The sequence below is a fragment of the Gallus gallus genome, chromosome 2 (assembly GCF_016699485.2).
Source record: "Gallus gallus isolate bGalGal1 chromosome 2, bGalGal1.mat.broiler.GRCg7b, whole genome shotgun sequence".
NCBI lineage: Eukaryota > Metazoa > Chordata > Aves > Galliformes > Phasianidae > Gallus > Gallus gallus.
In genome coordinates, this window is record NC_052533.1 from 50,248,073 (window position 1) to 50,271,746 (window position 23,674).

Consider the following 23,674-nt stretch of genomic DNA (forward strand, 5'->3'; position numbering starts at 1 on the left):
TGGGCTGGAAATGAGGGCAGTGTGTCCTGCTCTGGAGTATGTTCCTGTTGGGAGAAGACAAGGGGGGGATGCAGAAACCTACACACAAACTCTAAGGTTCCAAAAAGATAGACAATTATTGTTTGTGGTGTTTACTTTTTTATTATTTTGTATTTTGTATCGTTAAATTGCTGATGGTCTGATGTGGGAAAAAAAAAAAAAAAAAAAGTCCAAGTGAAGAATCTGGGCTGAATCTTACTGCTGAAGTTCAGAACTTCTTTCTGTCCAATCCAAAGTATGCTTCTCCATACAGACAGCTGCCTCTATGACCCTTTCTCCTGTACTGGGGACGGACAAGGGAAGTGGACAGGAAGGATGGGGTCATGGAAACCTTGGCTGTCCAAAGAATTACGTGGAATTGGAGGTTCCATGAGCCTGCAGGATGGCCCTGAATTTGGGCTGTCCAAGCTAACAGTTAACTTATGGGATCCTCTCACTGCTGTGATGTTTGAGGCCCCCAGGAGTTCAGATCCCTGTGCTGGACTCCTCTCATTGCTCCTGCACAGCAGCTCAGAGGATGGCAGTCCCTGTCCTGCTCTGTTCCTCAGGATTCAGTGAAGAAGAGATGACAGGTCTTGGAGATGGATGAGAGAGTGGCCCACCTCCATGAGCTTGATGTCATTGCCCATTTTCATCAGCTGTCTCTTCTTGAAAGATGGCTGCTCTATACTCTCTTCAAAAGAAAAATTTCTGGTAGGTCTCACTTTGAGAACAACAGCCACTGGCTCTTTCTGCTCAAAGACTGGGGTTCCGAACACAGAATTCCCATATTTATAGGGCTCAGAACAGAAGGAACGGGTGGCAGTAGGATTCTGAGTGTCCCATGGTGACCAAATCTTGGGAGTTGGGGTTTGAGGTCCATCCTGTGAGACAGTTGCAAAAATGTACCCTCATAGAGGGTCAGGGAAAGGGGTTCTCAACCACTCTGCAACTGTCTGGAGTGGAGCTATCCTGGTGTCAGAAAGTAACAGAGAAGTGGCAAAGCATGCTGGCACACCGCAGGCAGCCAAAAAAGATGTAATCATTAAAAATTGTTGAGTACACAGCTGATCCAAAATTGTTGCATCAGCTGTCCTTTCCCATCCCTCACCCCCATCCAAATCCTCAAAGGAGAGGGGTTGCAAAGAGAGGACCCAATGTCTTCTGCACAGTCATACTGGTACAGCAGTGGGGTCTGCTGGGGGGCCTGCAAGATCCTTAGGACCTGGTGGTAGGGTTTTCCACTCTAGGGATGAGAAGGTCAGTCAGGAATTGCTGTCCTCAGCCTGTTCTCTCCTTGGCCACAGAACAAGTGGTTGAAGGTGAAGCCAGGCCCTCCATGGCAGCGCACAGAGAATAGCATGACTATCAGTCATGACTCTAGATAAGTAATTTGGACAGCTTCAATCTTTGCAATCTCTGATATACGGTATTGAGAAGAGAGCTTAGGGTCGGGGATACAGGTGTGTCTGTGGCTGTCCCCCATCAGTGGGCCCCTATGTACCTCAAGTAGCATGAAAGTATTCAATCCTACATCAGGTGAAGAGGAAAGTGAGGTTTTTGTATCCTGTTCCATGACTAAGGTACAAAAAAATGTGCCAAGAGAATGTACAGACTGTTGCACTAAAAACTAAAGCCACTTGTTTTCATGTTTCTTGTGATGGCTTCCTGTGCCTATGCCAACGTAGTACCAAATCATCCCTTTGTGTCCCTTCTTCCTAAATGTTTCCAGTGTTTTGCTTTCATACCTTGTATAGATGCAGGTGACAGTAGCAACTATTAAGCTGCCCAGTGGACTAATGGGGACAGGTCTTCCTTTGCAGCTAATTCATAGCTTTTCACCCTTTGGCTCATAGTTTTTTTTTTAGGAAGGCCTCTGGTGTAGATCCACATTTGGAGGATTAGTTATTGGTTCTGTGGGTTTGATTCAGTCAAGCTCAGTCAAGTTTGGATATCGTGGGGAGGAACTCCAGCATCTCTGGGTGCCAGTTGCATATCTGAGCACCCTGATAGTGACGGTCTTTTTCTGTTGAATAACTGGAAGTTGTCCTTGCTGCAGAGTGTGCCTGCTGCTTCTAATCCTCCCACCACTGTGTACTTGTGAGAAAAGTCAAGTTTCATCTTCCATGCTCCCAAGTAGGCAACTGTAGTCAACACTCAGATCCTCCCTGAGCCTTCTCAGATCCAAGCAAAGTCAGTTCCCTCACAGTGCCCTGGGATGAGATGTGTCATGGGCCTTCCAGAGCCCTGAGGCACCGGAATGGGCCCATAGACTTAAATACAAAAAGTAAACATGATGAACCCTGCTGCTTACTTCAGCTTTTCCTGTCCAGATCAGGAACAGGCCTCAGAAATAACACAGGATTTTAAGTTTATTTCCATGCCTGTGTAGAAGCTTCTACTCTGTATTTGAGCTTGTGTTGAGTGACTGGTCATAAATTCTTTCACAAAGAGGTCGTTCTTCAACCAATTCTATTCAGTTCCTGGTATTGTCTTCCCAGGAGCATAACAGAATCTAATCTCAAGAAGTTTTATCTTGCTTTATCCTTTAACACAACTTGAGGATAATTTCAGAGTCTCTATCAGCTTGATGCATTACTTAATGTGTCCTTTTTCAGGCAAAGGGACATAGGTTGTGCAGTGAATTTTAGAAATCTTTTCTGAATAGCTGAACAGTCAACATCAGTAATACAAAGGCTGCTCCAAAAGTAATGCATCCTGTTTTATTACATTGGCCCACGTTATCAGAGTTAGATGTTGGTGGTATGACAGTAGAGGTGTAACCTTCCCACCAATACTCCATTCCATTTTGTTGCTGTGCAACAGATGGCAGCAGAGGGGCAGTCTGACCAGATGCCATCTGACATGGAGTGTGTATGAAGCAAAGGTATGTCATTGAATTCTTCCACGCAGAAAAAATGGCACACCTTGACATTCATCAACACTTGCTGAGCAAGTGGTTGATGCGTTAACCAGACAGTGGATGTGAGTGCAGTGAAGATTGGATTGTGTGGGTAGCATTTTCCTAGCAGTGGTGATGACCATGTTGAAAGTCAGTGTTTAGTAGCTGAGAATTTGCTCTACCTAGTGTTGTGTTCTTTGTATCTGTTGTAGTTTTCATGGAAGTAAATATGAGACATTGCTTTCTGAGCAACCCTAACAGATTGCGCTGTTAGCAAGCATTGATATTTTCCTAACAGCTCCTAAGTAAAAAGAAGTACTTAGCACTGCTTATCAATTCAATAAATATTATAAAACATATTCCCAAATTGAAATGTTACTCAAGTCCTTGTGAGCAAGCTCTTTGCTGCATGCTTTTATTATTATCTAATCATATGTGAGACTTCTAGTGTCAGGAAAACGAATGCCACGTTGACACACATCCCAGATTCTAGGATCTTTTTCAACTTCCAATAATTCCCTTATTCCAAGGAGAAGTAAAAACGTCCCCTACATTTTTTCCAGTGGTTCTACCTAACTTGTTGAATATTTTAAACAGAGTATTTATAATGTCTTCATTTCTTATTTGTACTGTTAGAAAAAAAAATCAAAGCTATTTGAACCATGCAGTTTAAAACTTCTACTTTGTTTTAATTGAATCATAAAATCATAGAATGTCTCGAGTTGGAAGAGACCTCAAATGTTATCTAGTTCCAACCCCTTTGCTCCAGGAAGGGTTACCAACTACTAAATGAGGCACTAGATCGGATGCTCGGTACCCCATTCAACCTGTCCTTCAACACCTCCATGGATGGAGCATCCACAACTTCTCTTGACAGAGTATTCCAGTGCGTTACCATCCTCCCACTTGAACAATTCCCCCGAAATGTAATCTAAATCTCCCCTCTTTTAGTTTAAAACTATTCCCCCAGGTCTCATCATTATCTACCCATGTAAAAAGTTGAGTTTCCTCCTGTTTATATAAGATCCTTTAAAGTACTAGAAGACTGAGAAGACTGCAGTGAGGTCTCCCCACAGTCTTCTGTTCTCCAGACTTTTTTTGTTTGTTTGTTTTTCTTTCTTTTTCCTTGCAAGTTCAAGCAACGTAAGCTGCTTTCCCATTTAAAATGCATTTTTTTTTTCTCATACAAGTTTGGCTCAATTTTTAACCAAGATAGTTGCAGAAAATAGGTTACCAGCTTAATTCTGTGTATGAATAGCTGTTTGGAACATTTCTTCAGAATTATGTATCCTACTGCATGTGTAAAATCTTGATTCCTTATGCAGCTGTTAGCTGATTTTTCTTAATAAGAGTCCTTTGATTTTTCTCTTTTAGTACTAATTCAGTAACAATGCTACCAGCTAAACAAAACAGGATTTGTTTATCTGAAAATTTCAGCTTCACAGACACAGAATGCATTTAAGAAACTTCACATAATTGCTATGGGCAGAAAAGAAGGGAAGATCAGTAAGTCACATATTTTCCTTTTACGTATATATTAACAGACAATAGCAGGATTCTGACAGAATGTCTTCATTTTAAAGACATGGATTTCAGCAGGAAATTCAGCAGGATTCTGAGTAACACTAGCAAGGTTTTAATGTGTGGGATGTGTGTCTGTACCTACCTGGCATACTTTTAAAGAAAGGTTAATCTGGAATCTGTGTGATTTCAACCTTTATACTCTTTTCTTTCATAGAACATACTGAAAAAAGAGTATTTAAACACTGCTAATGGCAGTGGCTCAACAGAAAACTAAAACTATGTAAGAAATACAGGATTAGGCTCCCAGGACCTCTTCTTCCCTCGAAATGTTTGTGCTGTGGGAAAGGATTAAGTAGTTTTAGACAGTAGTATAATGTAATCAATGTACTTAAGTATGATATAAAATATCAGATATATAACATACTTTATCCTCTTGTTGCATTAACTCTTCATAAAGAATTAGGTACAATCTGGTTTCAGGCAATTCACTGTTTCTTTTTACCAACTGATAGCTCTTATAGGGTCCAATTAACAACACTTGCTCTGGAGAGGAAAAAAATAACAAAAAGAAACAAACAAGCAAAAAAACACTCAGGGGTACAGACAGAGCTCTGATGGGCTAAGAAATCTGCTGAAAACTTGTGTGTTACAATGGATGCCAGGCTAAACAGGAGCTGACAGCATGCTCTCCTCATGAATAAGGCAGACCATATGCTTGGCTTCTTTGGACTGGTAAGTCTATCCCTGGATTTCTGTGTCCAGCTTTGGGGCCTCCCATTTCAGAATGGCTGCTGAGAAACTAGTTCCACAGGAGAGCTGCCAGGATAACAGCACCTGGGGAGAGGGCAGGAGCTGGGCTGGTTTAGTTCAGCAAAGGGGACGCTCAGGGGAACTTTCATAGCATCCACAGCTGCTAATAGGAAGCTAATCAACAGAGATACACAGTAGTATAAAACGATATAGCCCAAGGCAACAGCCTCAAATAAAGATTTGGCAGGTTGAAACTGGATATTAGGAAATGTGTTTTACTGGGAATGTGGCACAGCATGGGAGCCTGTTACTTGGATGTAGTGAAATCTCCATCCTTGCAGGATTCCATGACATGTTCAGGAAAAGCTGCTGCTGTCCTGATTGCTTGCTGACAGTAGGCACATGCAAAGCAGGAGGCTGGACTAGGTGTTGTCCAGAGGTCCCTTCCAACCAGATTATCTGCTGTCCTGTATCAGTCATTCATGTTTCTGATGAAAATATAGGCTGAGAATTCCTCATTGCTACACATGCAAAGCATTGCAAAGCCAATTAAAAGCTTGTTTAAAATGTTTAACTCATGAGTGTCCAACCTTTTGTCTTGCCTAGGCCACATTGAGTGAAGAGAAATTGTCTTGGGCTGCATATAAAATATGTAGGTCTCTCCAAAAGTAATGTATCCTATTTTTTTCCATATAAACTACAACAGATACAAAGAGCACAATAACACTGTTTGATTGAGCAAATTCCCATCTACAAAGCACTATTTTTCAACATTGTCACTACCAGTAGCTATGCATTTTTGCCAGTGATGAACAAGAACTTGTATGCTGCACTCATAAAAATCTGCACCATTGGAGATAACCCACTGTCACCACTGCTGAAATGCACCATTTACTGCCTCACTGTGCTCACATCCACTGTTTGGTCTCCATAAAAGTTCAGCAAAGGTAGATGAATGCCTATTTGTTCATTTTTTTTTTCCCATGGAGGAACTTAATGACACACTATTGCTTTATACGCACTTCCACGTCAGACATGGTTTTGTCAGACTGCCCCTCTGCTGACATTTGTCACATGGCAGCAGTATGCAACAGAATATTGGGAGGAAATTTCAGCTTCTGCTATACCACCAACATCTGCCTCTGATATCATGGACCAACATATTAAAACAGGAGTTACTATTTTGAAAGCAGCATGCATATGTAATATAGTTGATGTATACAAGCAACAAAACTTATTTTATTTTTAAAAATTATAAAGCTGATTAGCTAATGGGAGGGTTATCTCTACAGGATGCTTATATTAAATAACAAATACCAGTTATGTGATTAAGTTAACAGCATTAGAAGGATGTCAGAGTAATAAGTGAGGAAACAAAAAAGACTGCTTATTGACTTCAGAGATGGAATTCCATTAAGTAGTAAAAATTCTGTTATGAATTACTTTTTCTCTGTTATTTGAGAGTTTTGATACACCTTTGTTTTCTGGTTGAGTTTAATAACATAGAATTGGAAATTGTGATGAATAATCATCCCATGCAGATAGAGGGTTATGTTACACCTACTAAACAGAACAGAAATAACATTAGATTTGTGATGCCTTTTCCCAGTGTTTATAGGAACTACTGGGACATCAGTGCGTAGTGTGATCTATCATGAGCTCAAAGACAGCTGAATAGTAGCGAAGAAAACTAAAGAGCATCAGCTCTACATAGGCTTGTATGGCAGAGCAAAAGTGAAAGTGGGTGAAGGTTTCAATTCTCCATGTTGCTGCTAATTTTTTGTCGGTGGTGGAAAGTATGATGTGCTTCCAGCTCAATTGCTTGTGATTGATGTTGGATACAGGACCTTAAAGATATGTTAGATGTGTCAAGTCTTACTGAGGTATTTATTCAGATGCATAAATAGAGAACAATGTCAAACATCAGGGTTTTCATTTTATAAATTATGCAAATTACATGAACTGTAGCTCCCTGGATGCTTAATGTTCACTAAAAGAATGTGGAAATATATGTATCCATTTTACTCTTGAGTTTAGGAATTAGTTTTTTGTTTGTTTGTTTGTTTTTTAATTGCATATATATATATATAATTTTTTTTTAATAGGTGCTGCACAATGAACTTGTGATGGAAATGGATCATCCAATAGCTGGGAGAATAGCTGTTCCAGGTTAGATGTTTAATTCTTTTTTCTAAATGGAGCTTGAAATTAAATGTTACATGACATCCTGAATAGTTCTGGAACTCAGCTGAGGACATGACACATCTTCACATTTCACTCAAATGAACTAAAGTTTAAACAGGAAGACATTTGTGCTCACATTCATTCCAGAAGCAGAAAAATTGGTTAAAATGTGTGTCAGAATAGCTTCTGGTTTTCATCGGCCAGTTGTCATAAAATTTGAACATGGATTTGATAATATTTGCAAACTCCCACTGCTAGAAATATTACTGCTAAATCGTCTACATGAATATGTGTATCTGGTTTTGATTTAGGTCTATTTTGCAAGTTACACAGACGTCTTTTAGGGACATTTCTGTTACTAACAATGAAGAAGAAAGAAAAGGGAAGTTCATACCAAAAGTTTCATCACAGTATTTTGTTTAATGAAATTAGACATAAAGCTCTGCAATGATGAAGTCTTAAATAGCTATTTTGAATTTCCCAAGAACATAAAAGTAAAATATGAGTATCTTTTTAAAGTGGATCAGGTCTTGGAGCTAGTTTAGCTTTACTTCCATTATGTTATGAAAATCCTCATCCAGATCCTTGAGGTTGGCTCTGTTTTGATGACTGAGCTTTATCTAACAATCTACTAGCTCTTTGGTCAACTTTTCGTCATTTTCTATGCTTCTCTATATCCCAAGCCACATAAAGAATTGTTTCCTTCCTCATTCAGAGCACCGTGCCATTTTTATTTTTATAACATATTCCCCTTACATTGTGACTTTCTGAGCCAAATTCCATCCTCTGACGCAGCATCCAGTTGTCATCAATTTCAGTTGACTTGAGCACATGCAGTGGTTAGAAAAATTTGACCCATAAAATTTATCTTAATTTGCACATCCTGGAATCACACAGGGATACAGAAGGAATTATTTGAATGAAATCATTCCCACATTAGATCATATTTTCTGCATGAATAGGGGGGGTGTTTTGTGTGTATGTATGTGTGCACTTTGTATTTGTTCTTTATAATGGTTTGCATTCCACATTTGATCCCACTAGGTTTGGAAATGTGTTTGACTGCATTCAGAAGTGCTTCTCTAATTTAGATGCGTGTATGTGGAAATAGTAATCCTTTTGTTTCAGTTTCTAACAGAAATGTAATCCTGGTTTATTTATCTGAAATGGAAAGAGTAACAAGGGTTTTGAATTAATTCTTTTTAAAGAAGTGGGCAAAAAAGCTTCGCAGATGGTAGAGAAAGTGTGTAAGGTTTTCATGTTGCATACAATGTATAATCTATCTTAGAGAAAGCAAATACTCCTTAAGGGGATATGTTTAACTGCAAGAAGAGGAAGGAGATGAAAGGAATGTTCTAATGTCTGTCAGCAGCGATAGAGAATATTGGCAAGAGAGGGAATTTTTACATAGATAAGCCATAGTATTTCTCAAATCCTTAGTTATTTTTTTATTTTATTAAAACTCAAACCGGTGACACTGCACTAAACTAAAATAAATCATCTTAATCTCCAATGATTTGCCATTTAGATGGGATTCTATGAAGAGTTTGTTGTATTGAAGCAGATGGCTGAAATGATTGCGTATTTGAGCAGGAAAAGGAGAAATCGTTCCTTTTCTGGAATTGAAGGATAAGGAGAGGAGAGACAAGAGAGGGAAAGATGAAGGACACTCATTCAGTGTGAGCAGAGTCGACCCACTGGTATCACCAGAAAGACAGAGAGTTACTCTGTCTCAAAACTAGATTGCATAAGGAGTCTATTTGCTGTTGATGGCAGGTAATGGGATCGATATATCTGAAGAGTACAGGGAAAAGTGTGTCTTCAAGACCTCCAGCAGCCTGTTTCTTGATGACTATTTAAATTAAAAGCAACTTTTTATTTGATATGATAATATTTTAATATTGGGTAAAGGGTGGCTTTACTAAGCACTTAGTTTCTGTTTCAGGATTTCTTAATGAAGATGTTAGTATGAATGTTGGAACTGAGTAAAGTAAAAGTATCCCTCCCTAAAGAGACTTGAGAGACTCTGATCCCAAAATGAAGTGTGTGACTGTTATTTCTTAACCATATAAGCCAGATTTTAATATATATTGATTGGATTGGACATCACTCTTGAAGCTCATGACAGAAGTCAGACTTGAACTGCGAAGGAAAGTTGCAAGTGCGCTGACATAACACTTAGTGAGTGAGTGCATGCTAGCACATTTCAGCTCTGAATGTTGTGACAGACCTCTGTCTCTAGCATATTGGTTTAGACTAGTCCTTCTCCAGGCATGTCCTGGCTTTATGAGTGGCTTCACATTTTTGAATCCTCACTTGTAGATGCTGCATTTGTTGAAATAGTAATTTTGAAATACTTTGCCATTTTCTTTAATACAGGCTATGTTTGTAACATTGATTCATAATCCTTTTTTTGCTTCAAATGTGTTTTGAATACTCCTCGTGTGGTTACTGAACTTGATTCTTTTTATACATATTCAGTGCTTTCCCTCTTTCTTTTCTTAGCATGATATACTGTATGCTCATAAGCACATTTGAAGGCACTGGGGAGCTGATGGAACTGGAATGACAGAAGTTGCATTATAAAAAATATTTCTATTCATTCTCTTAAAAATGTGTACTGATGATAAGAGAGATACAGGTCTTGTCATTTGATATGTCTCGTTCCTAGTATTCATTGAAAAATGTCTTTAGGATATTCTTTCTTGTATTACTTTAACAGTATATTGATGTTGTGATATTATTCAAGAACTAGTTGTTGAATACAGATGAATATTCTTGTCGTATAGTGAATTGTCATATACCATACATACAGTATATGCAATATTGTGAGAAATCCTTGCTTGAATCCCAGAGGACTGGCACTGTACAGCACTCACTGTTCTTTGCAGAACTGATGCATCCAATTGTAGGACTATACTGATGAGACTCTTCTAGCTCCATCTCTGAGGTACTCTAAGCTCTGAAATGAACCAAAACTTCATCACCTTTAGTTCAAGGGATAGCTCCCAGGATGGTGAGTGGCTGGAACACTCAACTGGAAAAGCTAAGGAACAGGGGCTGTTTTGACCTTGGTAGAAGGCTGAGCCTGCACAGCAGCCCACAGGAAGCTGACAGAAATGAAGCACTAGGATTTTCACAACACTGCATGCTGGGAGGATGAGACAATGAATGCTCAGGCTGTATATCAGAAAACTGTTTTTCACCATGAAGACAGGCAGACAGTGGAGCAGGTTGACCGGAGAGGTTATACAGGCTCTGTCCTTGGAGGTTTTCAAGGAAGAACTTTATTTACCCCTAAGCAACCTGGTCTGAGCTTACACCTGAGCTAGGTTTGCGTAGGAGCTTAAACTGGAGACCTCTTGAGGTCCTTTCAAACTTATTATGCTCTTAACCTGTAACTGACCTCAGCATCTCCTCACACAGTTCTGCTGGATGTAGCCCTTTCCATAGAGCTTTGGAGGAGAAGAAACATATCTTTAAGAAAATCAGAGATGTAGAGTACATGAAGTACTTTTGAGGGAAAAAAATGATGGGGGGAAATGTTTCATAGAGTACCACATTGCAGATGATTCTGGATAGCACAGAGACAGTACAGCTGAGGAACTGCAAGAAGCTTTAGTATCTGGATTAACCTTGAATTCCTTTGCCAAGGAGTAATGGACATTTCAAAAGCATAGTAGCAAGTGAGTTTCCAGGAGCCACTGAGTAATTTATTGTGAGTTGCTATGTGGAGTGTAATGGGTACCAACCCATACCGATTTTGTAGAAAAAACTAATGGATGCAGTGTAGTCTTGCCCAAACTTTCTCCATTATAATATATGGTACTTGTTTTAGGAAACTTAAATAGTAATATTATCATTTCTTGTGTCTAATTATGACTTCTAAAACTTACCAGTTGTTTTTTTGTAGTCAAAAGCTGGTTTTCTGGTTGTTCTTGTTTGTTTGTTTGTTTTCTTGGGGGGGGTGGATTTTTTTTTTTTTTTTTTTGTAGACTATAACTTAAAAAAAATGCATTCGGCTGTACAAAAAAATAGAGAAAGAAAGAAAGAAAGAAAGAAAGAAAGAAAGAAAGAAAGAAAGAAAGAAAGAAAGAAAGAAAGAAAGAAAGAAAGAAAGAAAGAAAGAAAGAAAGAAAGAAAGAAAGAAAGAAAGAAAGAAAGAAAGAAAGAAAGAAAGAAAGAAAGAAAGAAAGAAAAAGAAAGAGGAAAAAACAAAACAAACTTCATAGAATTTACTTCATTAACTATTAGGAAAGTCTGTGAAAGGAACCTTACTAACTTCTGATCCCTTCTAGGCCTTAGTGAACTGGAGATTTGGATATAAGCCCACACTTCAGAATCATCTCTCAGCAAACAGGAAATAACATAACTGTAGAAATCATGTAAAACACCAATTCCAGACAAAACAGCTATTCTTAGTTTTGATAGTGTTCATATTCTATGTTCTCCTTATCCCTATTTCCTGAGTTCCTGTTCTTTGGCCCATGACCTGCATCAGGGATGTCTTCATTGCTCTGAAAGTGCTGTTTTATACCTGGCTTTGTGATTTCCTTTTGTGTTCTTGAGTTAATGTGTCTGACCCAGCTTCAGTTAGGAAAAACACTACAGGATTCCTCCTTGGCATAGCTTCCTTGGACTTAATTCAGGCAATCCATGTTAATTAATCAGCCCACTCAGGAGAACTGTCCCTTTTTCCGGTCTTCTCCTGTCACTGTACATTACAAATATACTACTGAAACAGGAAAGACTTTTTTTTTCAGAGATAGGCTTTTCCTGCTGTACGATTCATTAAACTGTGTCATGGTTCCGTGGAGACTAATTGCCATCAATCTCTTCGAAGAATTTTTTACGGAATAAGACTAGGAAACAAGAAATCTTATAGGATGTCCTTATAATGCTACAGATTTTTCCCCTAACCTTGTGCAAGTAATTTATCCCTCTTTGTGTCTCACCTTATTAATCATTTGCAGTTTTTCAGATTGCAATTAATAGCTTAAAATACTTTGAGTTCTAAGGAAATGAAGTCTGTGTAAAAATGCTATATATTTATGTGTATATATTTACGCTTACTTTCTCAGTGTAGAAAATATCTAGCTAAAAAGTTATTAACAGTGGCATTTCTGTATGCTTGCTCAGCAGATATGCCTGTTTATATACATACTTTCTTTTTATATATATACTGAGGGAAGCTTCAGCTTTCTCTGTGACAGAGAAAAGTGACTTCTGTATGGGAGAAGTTTGCAGGAAATTAAGGAAGTCTGTACTACAATCCATCGTTTCCTGCATCTAGGAGATCCCACCATATAGCAACAACAACCAGAACATAAAAAAAGCCCAACAATAGTTTTTTTCAAGAACCTCTGCTTGAACTCGTGATCCTGTCTGCTTCTCATCAGTCTCCTTTTTCATATGCATCTGTGCGCACGCGTGTGTGTGCACGCATGTGCATAACTGATGTTGATTGAAAAATTTTAATTTCACTTCACTATTTATGATACATTGGAGACCAACAGCTTCACCGGCATTACTGTTACCTCATTCACCTTTTTTAGTCATCAGCGCTGACTGTTTATGTCTTTTACATTCACAGAACTGATTTCAATTTTGAGGAATTGAGGACCGTTACAGGAACTCAGCAGAAATGATGTACGACAGCTCACTTAGCTATCTTCAAATACTTCAAAAAATCTTAATGTATATATAAACAATATATTCATACTGATTGCAAAAGCAGAAAAGAGATGGTGGGAATAGTGAGGAATATGTTATAGTTTTAGGATTATGATTTAGGTTTAGGATTATGTAGAAAATTTTAGTGTATGTTTTTAATGTATGATACTGTTATGTGGAGTCTTTAAGATTTCTTTTAAGGTATAACAGAATTAACAAGCCTCTTCATAGTTTTGCTCCTCTGTCACATGTGTCCAGAGCATTCTTCTACTGTGTATTTTAAAATTTGTTATATCTCCTGTAGCGGCCTTTGTGCCACAGCTAATAATTTTAAAGTTAATTTTTCAAGGAAGAAAAGACACCTCTCTCTTACCTACTTATGAGGCTGTAGTTATTGGAGGAAATGAAGCAATAGTGGACATCTTTCCCACCAAGCTCAGGGTAAGCACCCACGTGCCCTGCACTCGGGTCAGGCAGTGCTTTGTGCTGCTCAGGCATAGGTTGTTGAAGGTGTTGTTAACGTTGTCTCATCAGGACTCTCCTCTTGGCAGGTCAGAGTTTTGAAGCCCTTTCTTAAGTTTGGCACAGATGTGGCAATCAAAGTTGTTTTTTTCTTGTTTCACATGGTCCTTTCCAGGACTTGATGCTGTGGTACTGGGAGATGAAATAAAAATACTTCACTGGGAGGTGAGAGCATTTTCTCACTTGTTGGAGAGTAATCTATCACCTTGCTGCTACATGGGGAAAAGAAAGGTTGAAACATTATCTGAATATCCAAAAGGAAATTCATTAATTTCACTTTGATGGACACAGTCCTAGAATTCATCTTTCTTTAAAACTAAAAATGATTTTCTTTCTCTGTTTAAACTCATTTCCCACTTCTTTCTATACAAGTAACAGTAACAGGCCTTCACTCTGTAACCAGCACAACCAGGTGCTCACGGAGTTCAAGGTGTGTGATTGTAAAGATATATCTGCATGCCTCGTGTGCATTGTAAAACAGCCAAATTACTTCAACACTCATAAATTGTAAGTATATCTTTATGATCTTTAATAATTATTGGATATGAAAAGGAATCCACTGTCAGCTAAAAAGTTTGGTTTTATTAAATGTAAAAATATGTTTTAAACATTTAGATAATTTTACTTAGTCCCTGGGATATGGAGTATAGTAATCCTCATTTGTGTTTCCTCCATGTCACACTGACCCGGGCACTGTGTCCCGTGAGTGGGAAGCATGATTTGACTTAAGCTGTTTTATGTGAACCTAAACTGGAAAACTTTATGGCCAGCAGTGGACATTAGATCACATAGTTTGTGTTCTTGCAGAATTGGCCACAGAATTCCATGAATTCACTTTTTGTGTGTTTGACTGCAGCAGGTCCTCAAGAGGTGGAGAATTCATCAAATATCTGTCATTTTCTTTAAATAGCTTGTCAGATTCATTATTAAAAATACACAACCAACTTGCCTTTTTTTTTTTTTTCCTAATCCAAAGTTAGCTAGTTTTATAGTGCAGCAATTAGGCTTATTTATGTCTTTCTCACATGTGTGAGAGCTTTAACTACTTGTGTTTCACCTGTGAAAGTACTTACATGACAGAAGTCACATCTGGATGACTTTCTGGCAAACAGTGTTGGGTAATCTGCCCAGGTCTTTTAAGGTATGTTGTGCAAGCAAAGTGCAGCAGCTTTGTAACTTTGTCTTTTACACTGTAGTTTGTGTTCTGCATATTTACAGAAAAAAAAAAAAAAATTCCAGGTGTACAGGTGTATGGAGTAATATAATACTTTGACAGAAAATGTCAGGGATAGACAGCAGAGTCACTGTGTTTTCCCTACATTTTGTACAACTGATTGAATATAATAATTATTTTTTTAATATATTATTTTTCTGACAAAAAAAATCTTCTGGTTTATGTTTGTGTATTTATAAGATAGGCTGCCCTTGTTATATTTCAGCTCTAGTTGAAATATTTCCTATCAGTTAGCTTCCTTGGGGGTGAGTGTGTATCTTTGTGATTGTCATTCTCTGTGACTGATATGTTCTTCACGTGCGCTCGATTCCTGAAAACAGCAGGTTTGGCAACACCGTTAGCCTGCATGGTGCATTCAACCTGCTGTGAGCTTACCCTAGAGTATGAAGAACAGATTTGGTCCAGACTCCATTCCAATTTCTTCTCACTTTCTTTGATTTGAGTTTCATAATCAGTACCTATATTTGATTTAGTTACCTCCTGCTCCAGTCTCTATTGTGGGTAGTCTTTTTGAGTTGTTTATATTTGTCAGTGTTATGTGGAAAGAGATGCATTCTGGATTAAAAAAAGTACAGTTTTGACCATTCTTCTATGCATTTCCCTCTTGATCTCTTCATCCATTTGTGCTCCTAAACAACCATAAGGGTTTGCCCCAAAGGGCAGGTTTGTTCTTATCCTTCTTTCAAATCCTTTTTGTTCCTCAGCAACTTGATTAACTTGTTCAGCATCACAAAACTCTTGCTTCACTTCCATCAATGCTTGCTGAGTGTATATGTATATGTATATATCAAACAGTGTATATGAGGACACTGATTTGAGAAGTGGTGCATTTCAGCAGTGGTGACAGTGACAAGGGGTCAGCTCTGCTGGTGCACATTTTTATGAACCCAGCACGTAAGCTGGGTTCAACACTGGTGAAAATGCATAGCTAATAATGGTGACAGTGTTGATAAGTAGTTGTTTAGTAGCTGAGAATTTGCTCTATCAGTGATTTTGTCATGCTCTCTGTAGCAGCTGTATATTCCATGGAAATAAATAGAAGCCATTACTTTTGGAGCAACCTACATGCATGTATTTAACCTTTTTTCTTTTTCTGTAACCCATAAAGAAAGGCAAATTCTGTAGTTCTCTTAGTCAATATGAACTTACAATTGTTTTGTTCCTCTTCATCATGCTTCCCACAGGTCTTCCTTGTGGTATTCTGTTCAAAAATTGAATTCAAGTTGGATCAAAATCTTTTAAAGGGACTGGTACTGCCTAAATTAGAGATATGAGGGGTGTATAAGCAGTGAAAATTACACTGACCTTTTTGACTGTTATGCTGCATTTCAAGCTCTTCTATAATTTGCTTTCCAATTTAATCTTGAAAGCTGAGGCAGCATAGCTACTTTCAACTCTCAGCTACCATTTAAATGCTTGTCTTTCAGCCTATTTTTGTTCAGATACCTTTTAATCTTAATATAAAAAGAACAGAAAAAATGGTGTTTTTTTTATTATTATTATTTTGAGGCTTCTCATCTCTCTTGGTACTCTTATGTAGTTAATGAAGACACAATTAATGTTAATTTTAATCCCAGAACCTCTCCCATCTATTCTAAAGCTAGTTTTGATACACATGTTGATCAGTTCACCAGAACTTAGAATCATAGAATCACCAAGTTTGGATCATTCAAGACCATCCAGTCCAACCATCCATCTACCACCAGTATTTCCCCACTATACCATGTCCCTTAGTAGAACATCTAAATGTTTCTTGAACACCTCCATGGATGATGACTCAACCACTTCCCTCAGCAGCCCATTCCAGCACCTGACCACTCTTTTGGAGAAGAAACTTCTCCTAATATCCAACCTGAACATCCCCTGGTGCAACTTGAGGCCATTCTGTCTAGTCCTATTGCTAGTTACATGGGAGAAGAGGGCAATGACCATGTCACAACCTCCTTTCAGGTCAGAGGAATAGAAGGTCTCTCCAGAGTTTCCTCTTCTCCATGCTGGAACTTTTCTGGATTTCTCGAATAGTGAGAAACTCCCAGGGGTTTCTGCAAAAAGCCTGAGGGTTTGGTTTTTCTTCCTGATTTTTATTTAAATGAAGTTATTGACCGAACTTGATCTAGATTTGCAAATGCTGTTTTTTAAGATTTTGGCAAAAAAACACTAGCTTCTCTATTCTATCACTGTGTGTGAAAGATTTAAACCAAGACAGAACAGGTGTGAACTACTTATTCCAAGGTCTACTGGAAACATAAGGCATTGGGTCAAGATTCTTTTAGAAAAATCTTTCTGACACAGGTTCTGTTGAGTTATGGAACAGTGTCCCTGGAGAAGACATAGAATCCCTGTTTCTTTGGCTGTCTGAAACTAGGCTGAACACAGCCTAGTGTTAAAAAAAAAAAGGGTATTTTACCTTTATGAAAAGCAGATAATTTTTCTGTTAAAAGATATTGATATCTGAATGAGTTTTAAAATTTGGTGCCAGTTTATTGCTTTAAATTACAGTTGTTTCAAGATTGTGCATATGACAGGCCAATAAAAGTTTTAAATTGACTTTTATATAAGTTCTTCATGGGTTTTGAGCTAGATGCAGGGATGAAATGAGACTAGTGTTCTCAGATTAGAATGAGCTTTTAAATACTCTTTGCAAATTGTTTTTAGAAACAACACAGCATAAAATGAGATGCAGTTGTGAAGAGAAGCAGTACAAATTTACAAAGATATGCAGAGCAAACAAAATTCCAAAGTTGAGCATGCACAAATACCTAGTTCCTGTTGCACAGTCCTAACTTGTATGCATTGAAAATACAACTGCATGTACACATTTGCTATTCCCAGCCCAGGAACACAGACATAATTATGCAAGCTTGTATCAGTTCATGGCAATTTGATGTTAAAAAATTACAAGATTAACAGTAAAAAAATAAGGTGCATTGAAGTGATTTGTGTTGCACTGACTATGAGATTTAAATTACTATATGAGTAAATCTGTGTTGAAAACTGTTGGAGTACCCTAAATTCCCAAGTTATATCCGGGAATTTTCTCTTTCTCAGAGAACAAGGTAGTAACATTTTTAGCTGAGCTAGAGATTTTTCTTTTGAGCCAGGTCAAGTTCTGGTAACATCATGCAGCCATTTCTTCTTTGCTTTTCTGCCCATGCAGTCTGTTTTTCAGTATGATTTCATGTGTGCTTTGCCTCTTGGGACATAAGTCTTTGTGGAAGTGCTTAGAATGTGTCACAGAAAATCTCTTTGCAAAGCTGATTGCTTTCTACGGAGTTATATTAGTGGTTTATATATTTGATCATGTGAATGTGCTCCTTACTACTTTGTATGTTCAAGCCAGGTGTTTATGTGATTAAATGAAGAGTGTGCTGGTCTGTTATTTCCTTTACATGGGAACTTGTTTTGAAATCCAGCCTTCACCACCTTACAAATAACATATTAGGGATCAGTCAGTTTGACAAAGGAGATTTGTTCAACAAGCAACCCAGTTCTTATGTTTTTACATTTATTTGGGGAACTGAAGAAGATAAAGTGGAGCACAGATTTTCATGTTGGTAGCAGATTTACATTTTGCTACCTTCCTAGTTAACTAGATAGTGTTTAGAGTTGTAATTCCTGATTTTTACTTCCAAATTTTGATTATACTGATAAATCAATATGCCCTGTAAATCCACTGTATGATTTAATAGCTGTTTTATTTTGAGAACAAATGGGTATTATAATAGCCTATATTTCTGTTTCTCATTTTTCTTGGATTTCATGAGAGAAAAGATCATAAAATGTTGAAATGTCCTTTTGTCATTACAGGTTCAGGTATCATGCTGTAGCTTTCACCAGCTCTGAAAGGGTGTTTTAAGAACTTGTGGATGAAGTGCAATTTCACTATAGTTGAATAACGATGTTAGATCGGAAGATAACATTTTAACTCGTCAGTCATTATTTTCAAGTACTTCTGTACTTCTCTACACTGTACAGAGCTACTCAGTAAGGGCAGAAACAAAAGAAGAAAGTGAAGTAATAGTTCAGAGGCATCAGTCCATGAGAATTTGGTAGAAAACCCTTGGTGTCTTAAAATGAGGCGACCACCTTTTAAGAATCATTATTCTGACCTATTTTAAGTCTTACAAAATGTTGGCTAGGGTGGAAATGCCTTGGAAGTTTCCTTCCAGTTGATCTTAAGCAAGCAAGCAATACCATGTTTACCAAGCAGCCAACCCGGTGCCTGCAGGCCCCATACAGCAGGCCACGTAGAGCCATGGACAGCTAGTAATGTGGTCCCATCTAACTCGTGGAAACTAATGTTGTACTGAACACATTCTTTAATGAAATATATATTTTACCTCTATAACATAATTATATATTGCACCTGTATAATACTACATGAAACTGTCATTACAGAACATAATAACTTTGAAACCTATGGAGGACATTTGCTGTGAGTGAAAAATTAGGCAATACCACTGTATAACATTTACCAAGGAGAATTTTAACAGTTTCACCTTTTGAAAAATTTTATTTATAATGGTACTGTTTATATGTGAAAAGAAAGCTAAGCCCAGGTTGTCTCATACTATTCTTTTTTAAAATCTGTTTTATCTTTGAGTAGTATTAATATTTAATTACGATCAATTGTGATATTCAAAGATAGGAAAAAAACATTATTTATTTATTCATAAACAAGATTTCAAATACTGGGACCATCGGGGAATTCATGTGCTCTGATGACTTGTAGAAACTATCTTGTTGAAGAATGTTGTGGATAATTTTCATATTAAAGATTAATTAAACAAATGTTGTTTTATTTACAGAAAAGCATGAAATCCTCTGCAAAAGTTCTGTGTTCCTTTGGAAGACTTGGATTCTATTTTTAGGAGTTCTGTTCAAAATTTAATTTGTTAGAAGAGATAATTAAAGTGTATCATATATTATGGAACCTAATACATGCAAGGCAATGTAAGCATACCAATTCATGGTACATTTTACAGTACATTTTCTGCTAAACATAAAGAGATACTAAAGGATCCAGTTTTGGAGGTTCTTTAAAAAGATATAAGATCAAAAACTCTAACATAATTTAATAAATTCCCCTTTCTTCTAGTACTTCATGTCTCTACCTGAAGAGTCTTCAGTAGTTCAAATTCTACTTCTGTATCTGAGTAGTGTAATTATTACCACCCCTTATGACACATAAAGAAATAAATCCTACTCCCATTGATGAGTGCATTTGAACTATCACTCTGGGGAGGAAGGACTGTATACTGTTTTAATAGTCATACCGGAATAATAGCTAATTTCCACTTCACCGCTGCTTTTAGCTACTGAGCTAGTAATACCTATGGGCCAATGACACCAATCTAAGCAGGAATGCAATCATACTTATTTCAGAGGTTATTTCTAGGTGCAGATGTAATTGGTGTGCAAGTCACACAACCTTTGAAAGACTTTAGATTTTAGATTATATGCTGTCTTCTTCCACAAGTCTTATATTTTCAGTCTTTCCTAAATATTGCAACAATGAAATGTAATGACTGGGGCATGCTGACAGAGAAAACTATTTTGTCCTGAACTTTAGGACATAATGGATATGCAGTTCATTTATTGTTGGTGTTCTCCCAGTGGTAACATTCAGCCTATAGTGGAATACAAGATGGTTGAATAGATTCATATCTATGTAGATGTAAGAGAGCTATGTAATAGGAAAAAAAGCAAATTATTATGACAATGTACATTTGCCAAAGCACAGCGCTGACCACTTACCATAGGATATGGCATGAAATTTTATTTTCCAATGCTATTGCATCTATTTGACAAAAATGATGAAGTGTATTCAACTAGTTCTTCTTTCCTCTATACTGCTACTTTATAGGTTCAAAGGACGGTTATAAGACATGTTGTATACCATGGTTATGTTATACTCACGGTGCTCAGGTTGTTTTGTGTGTGTGTGTGTGTGTGTGTGTGTGTGTGTGTGCGTGTGTAAAGAAGCAAGTTTAAATTACTACTTTTTTTGTTCCGTTTTTTGTTTCATAGTATTTGTGCATTACATCTTGCCCCTACCTCCATCCAGGTTTCTCTGGCACACACTTTTTCAGTTTGTCCCAGGCATCAGTAGTGAGGTCACATGCCTTCAACATATTATATACTAAAGGAGATCCTTGGCATAGGAAGTGCTCAGAGTGACGTATACATTTTGGATTAGGTGAAATTATTTAATTTAACATGAAGGGATATGATCCATACACCTCACTACTGAGAGTTGCTTCTTTTATTATGCACTGTAATTCTAAATTATCTTCATTTATCTCATTGTTATATCTTTTGTTCACCTGTCTGTCCACCCAGCTCCTCCCAGAATGATTTCCTAGCAAGGGAGATTTTTTTACTGGCTTTGATGCTGTACATTATATATATATATATATATTGGCATTAGTGTTCTGGACATATACCACAGCCCACATCAGATGGGCACCTGATAGGAGTAAAGCTCTGTTGTATTCTGGTTCTCTGACACACTGGAAATGGCACCCTGAACTATGAAAACATCCAGTCCGGGCTGGTTCATAGAAACAAAAACCATTATTCTTTCCCCCTACAGTCATAATGTGTCCAAGACCAGCAGAGGTTAAGAAACTGGGTTTGTTTGGCAGATGGTTCTTGTTATTCTGCCAATTAAGTCAACAATAGGTATTCATAATCCTAGGGAAGCTTGGAGGTCACAGAAATTACAAAGTGTACAGAATAGCTCATGCACAAATAGCTGAAAAAGAAAGCGATCTTTCGGGGATTTTTTCCCGTCCTTTTATTCTGCTTGTCCTAGAGGCTGTCACCAGTCAGTAACATTGTTCATTGAGTTTTCCCGTCATTCTGGCTGCAGTGCTTAAGGTCCTGAATAGCACAGACTGTGTCTCATTGTTGCAGAGATGTTCTTCTGCAGTTTGTTTTATGCTCTGCTTTCAGTGCTTTGTGTAAGTATGAAAATATTTTTTCTTGGCAACTAGTTTGAAATAGTGGTTGGAGTGCTTGTAATATTCAGAGAGAATGGGCAGCCTCTGTGGAATAGAGAGCAATTGCTGTGGAGCGGCACATAGCGTAATGCAGGCTTTTGTTGCCTCGCCAGTATTGCATGTATGAGCTAGAGCAATTCATTAGATGCTGACTTTCTGGCCTTCTCGAGTATATCCTTGCTGAGCAAGGCATGGAGCTGGTCAAGAGAAACACTGATCTCAGGAGGAAAAAGAGATTTGGAGAAATCGTCAGAGACTGTGTACTTTTGGCTGGGATATTAATTGCAGTTAAAGGATATCTGCTGGTAATTCAGTACAGTACATTGGACTTTGCAAATAGGAGGTACTCTCACTTACTATCCCTTTTACTGTAAAGAATAGTGGTACAACAGTCAATTGGGTGAGACCAGTGTCAAGAATAAAGCATAACTGTAAGACAGCTAAGGAGAGAAAACAAGTGCTCATAGGGCAATAAGACAATTGTGCCACTTTCTTAGAAAACTGAATTTCCATACCCAATAAATAAATAAATAAATAAATAAAAATCTTTACTCAAGCATAACAGCACTGATATGCACTGAATAAGACATTGATTGGGAAGAGTGAAAATGAGAAAGCTGTGATAAAACTTTATTGTCACTTCTGGTGAAAAGCAAAAGTCAATGAGATGTTCTTTGTCCCAATAGAACCTAAAACACTGTAACAGCTGATTGAAGGATTCAGATACACTGTGACCCCAGAAAGAACGTGGCTGTGTTTTCATCCCAACCCAAGAAACAGAAAGGAAAATAGATATCTTGCCTGACAGCTGTATGCTCTGGCATCCACGTGTTCTTCTAGAGATATCAAAGACTGCTGAATGAGAGACAGAAAAATATATGGGCAAATGATTCCAGCATAGAGGAGAAGCTGTTGAAAAAAACATATTTAAGCCTTGAGAAATTTCTCCAAATGGCAGGGGTATCTGTAATGAGAGAAACAATTTAGAAGTCAGAAGGAAAAATGTCTGGCTCCTAGGAAAATATGCAGAAAACAGTGTAAGCAACACACTGCCCACCATGTTGCAGCTATCACAGGAAACAACAAAAAATGCAGTAATAGGGATGGAAAACACAGAGAGTACAGTTAGAAGAAAGATGTCTTCTGTCTTCCTCACATAGATTCAGAGAAAGTCATTGTACCATGGAAGATGGATGCCAGCCACTCTGTTTATTTTTGTAACTACACTATCAGGTCTTCATCTGGGGACTCCAGTTGGATGGTGAAGCTGTATAGCAGTCTAATCCTACCAAGCTGGTTATTGGTCACAATCATGTGTAGGAGTAGGATCAGATATTCATGATGCACATGTGAATATTTGAAGTTGAAGAAAAAGTCCAGCCTGCAAAGAATCCTGAAAAATCAAGTTAACACATGCAAGAGCCTCATATCCTGAACGTGAGATAGGAGAGAGAATGGTCACTGTGATCTTTCTCAAGTATTTTCAGAAAATCTAAGATCATAATTTAAGGAACCAGACACACAAAATTGAAGTCAGAAGTAAGCCCCAATATGCATTCAGGGAGAGGAGTGAAATTCGGGAGTTTGTTATAGTGGAGCCATGACATAAAGTTTACAAACTTACTAAGAAAAGACATCATTATATCTATTAAATCTTCAGAGAATTACTCAGATACCTAATTAATGCTGAGGAAAATTTGGAGTAAATGGAGGATCTTCATTTAGCCAAATCACTAAATATATCATTGTAAAGAAGTTGTGGCTTATCACCACCAATGTAGATAATACTGTCTAATCTATCATCTGTTTAACATCAGTTTGCGATGCTGAGACTGAGTTTTACCATAAGTAAATGAGTCCTTG

The 23,674-nt window shown here is 37.7% G+C and overlaps 1 protein-coding gene across 11 annotated transcripts in view; it reads left to right on the forward strand.

Moving 5' to 3' along the window:
• Window positions 1-23,674, forward strand: part of SUGCT (succinyl-CoA:glutarate-CoA transferase) — a 429,352-nt gene that overhangs the window by 265,849 nt on the left and 139,829 nt on the right. For 10 of the 11 annotated variants that reach the window (XM_040689369.2, XM_040689382.2, XM_046936920.1 and 7 more), the window contains one exon: window positions 7,300-7,363. The exons of the other annotated variant lie outside the window; for it this stretch is intronic. In XM_040689369.2, coding sequence (XP_040545303.1) covers window positions 7,300-7,363 — 64 coding nt within the window. The remainder of the gene's footprint in view (window positions 1-7,299; window positions 7,364-23,674) is intronic. 11 annotated transcript variants of the gene reach the window in all.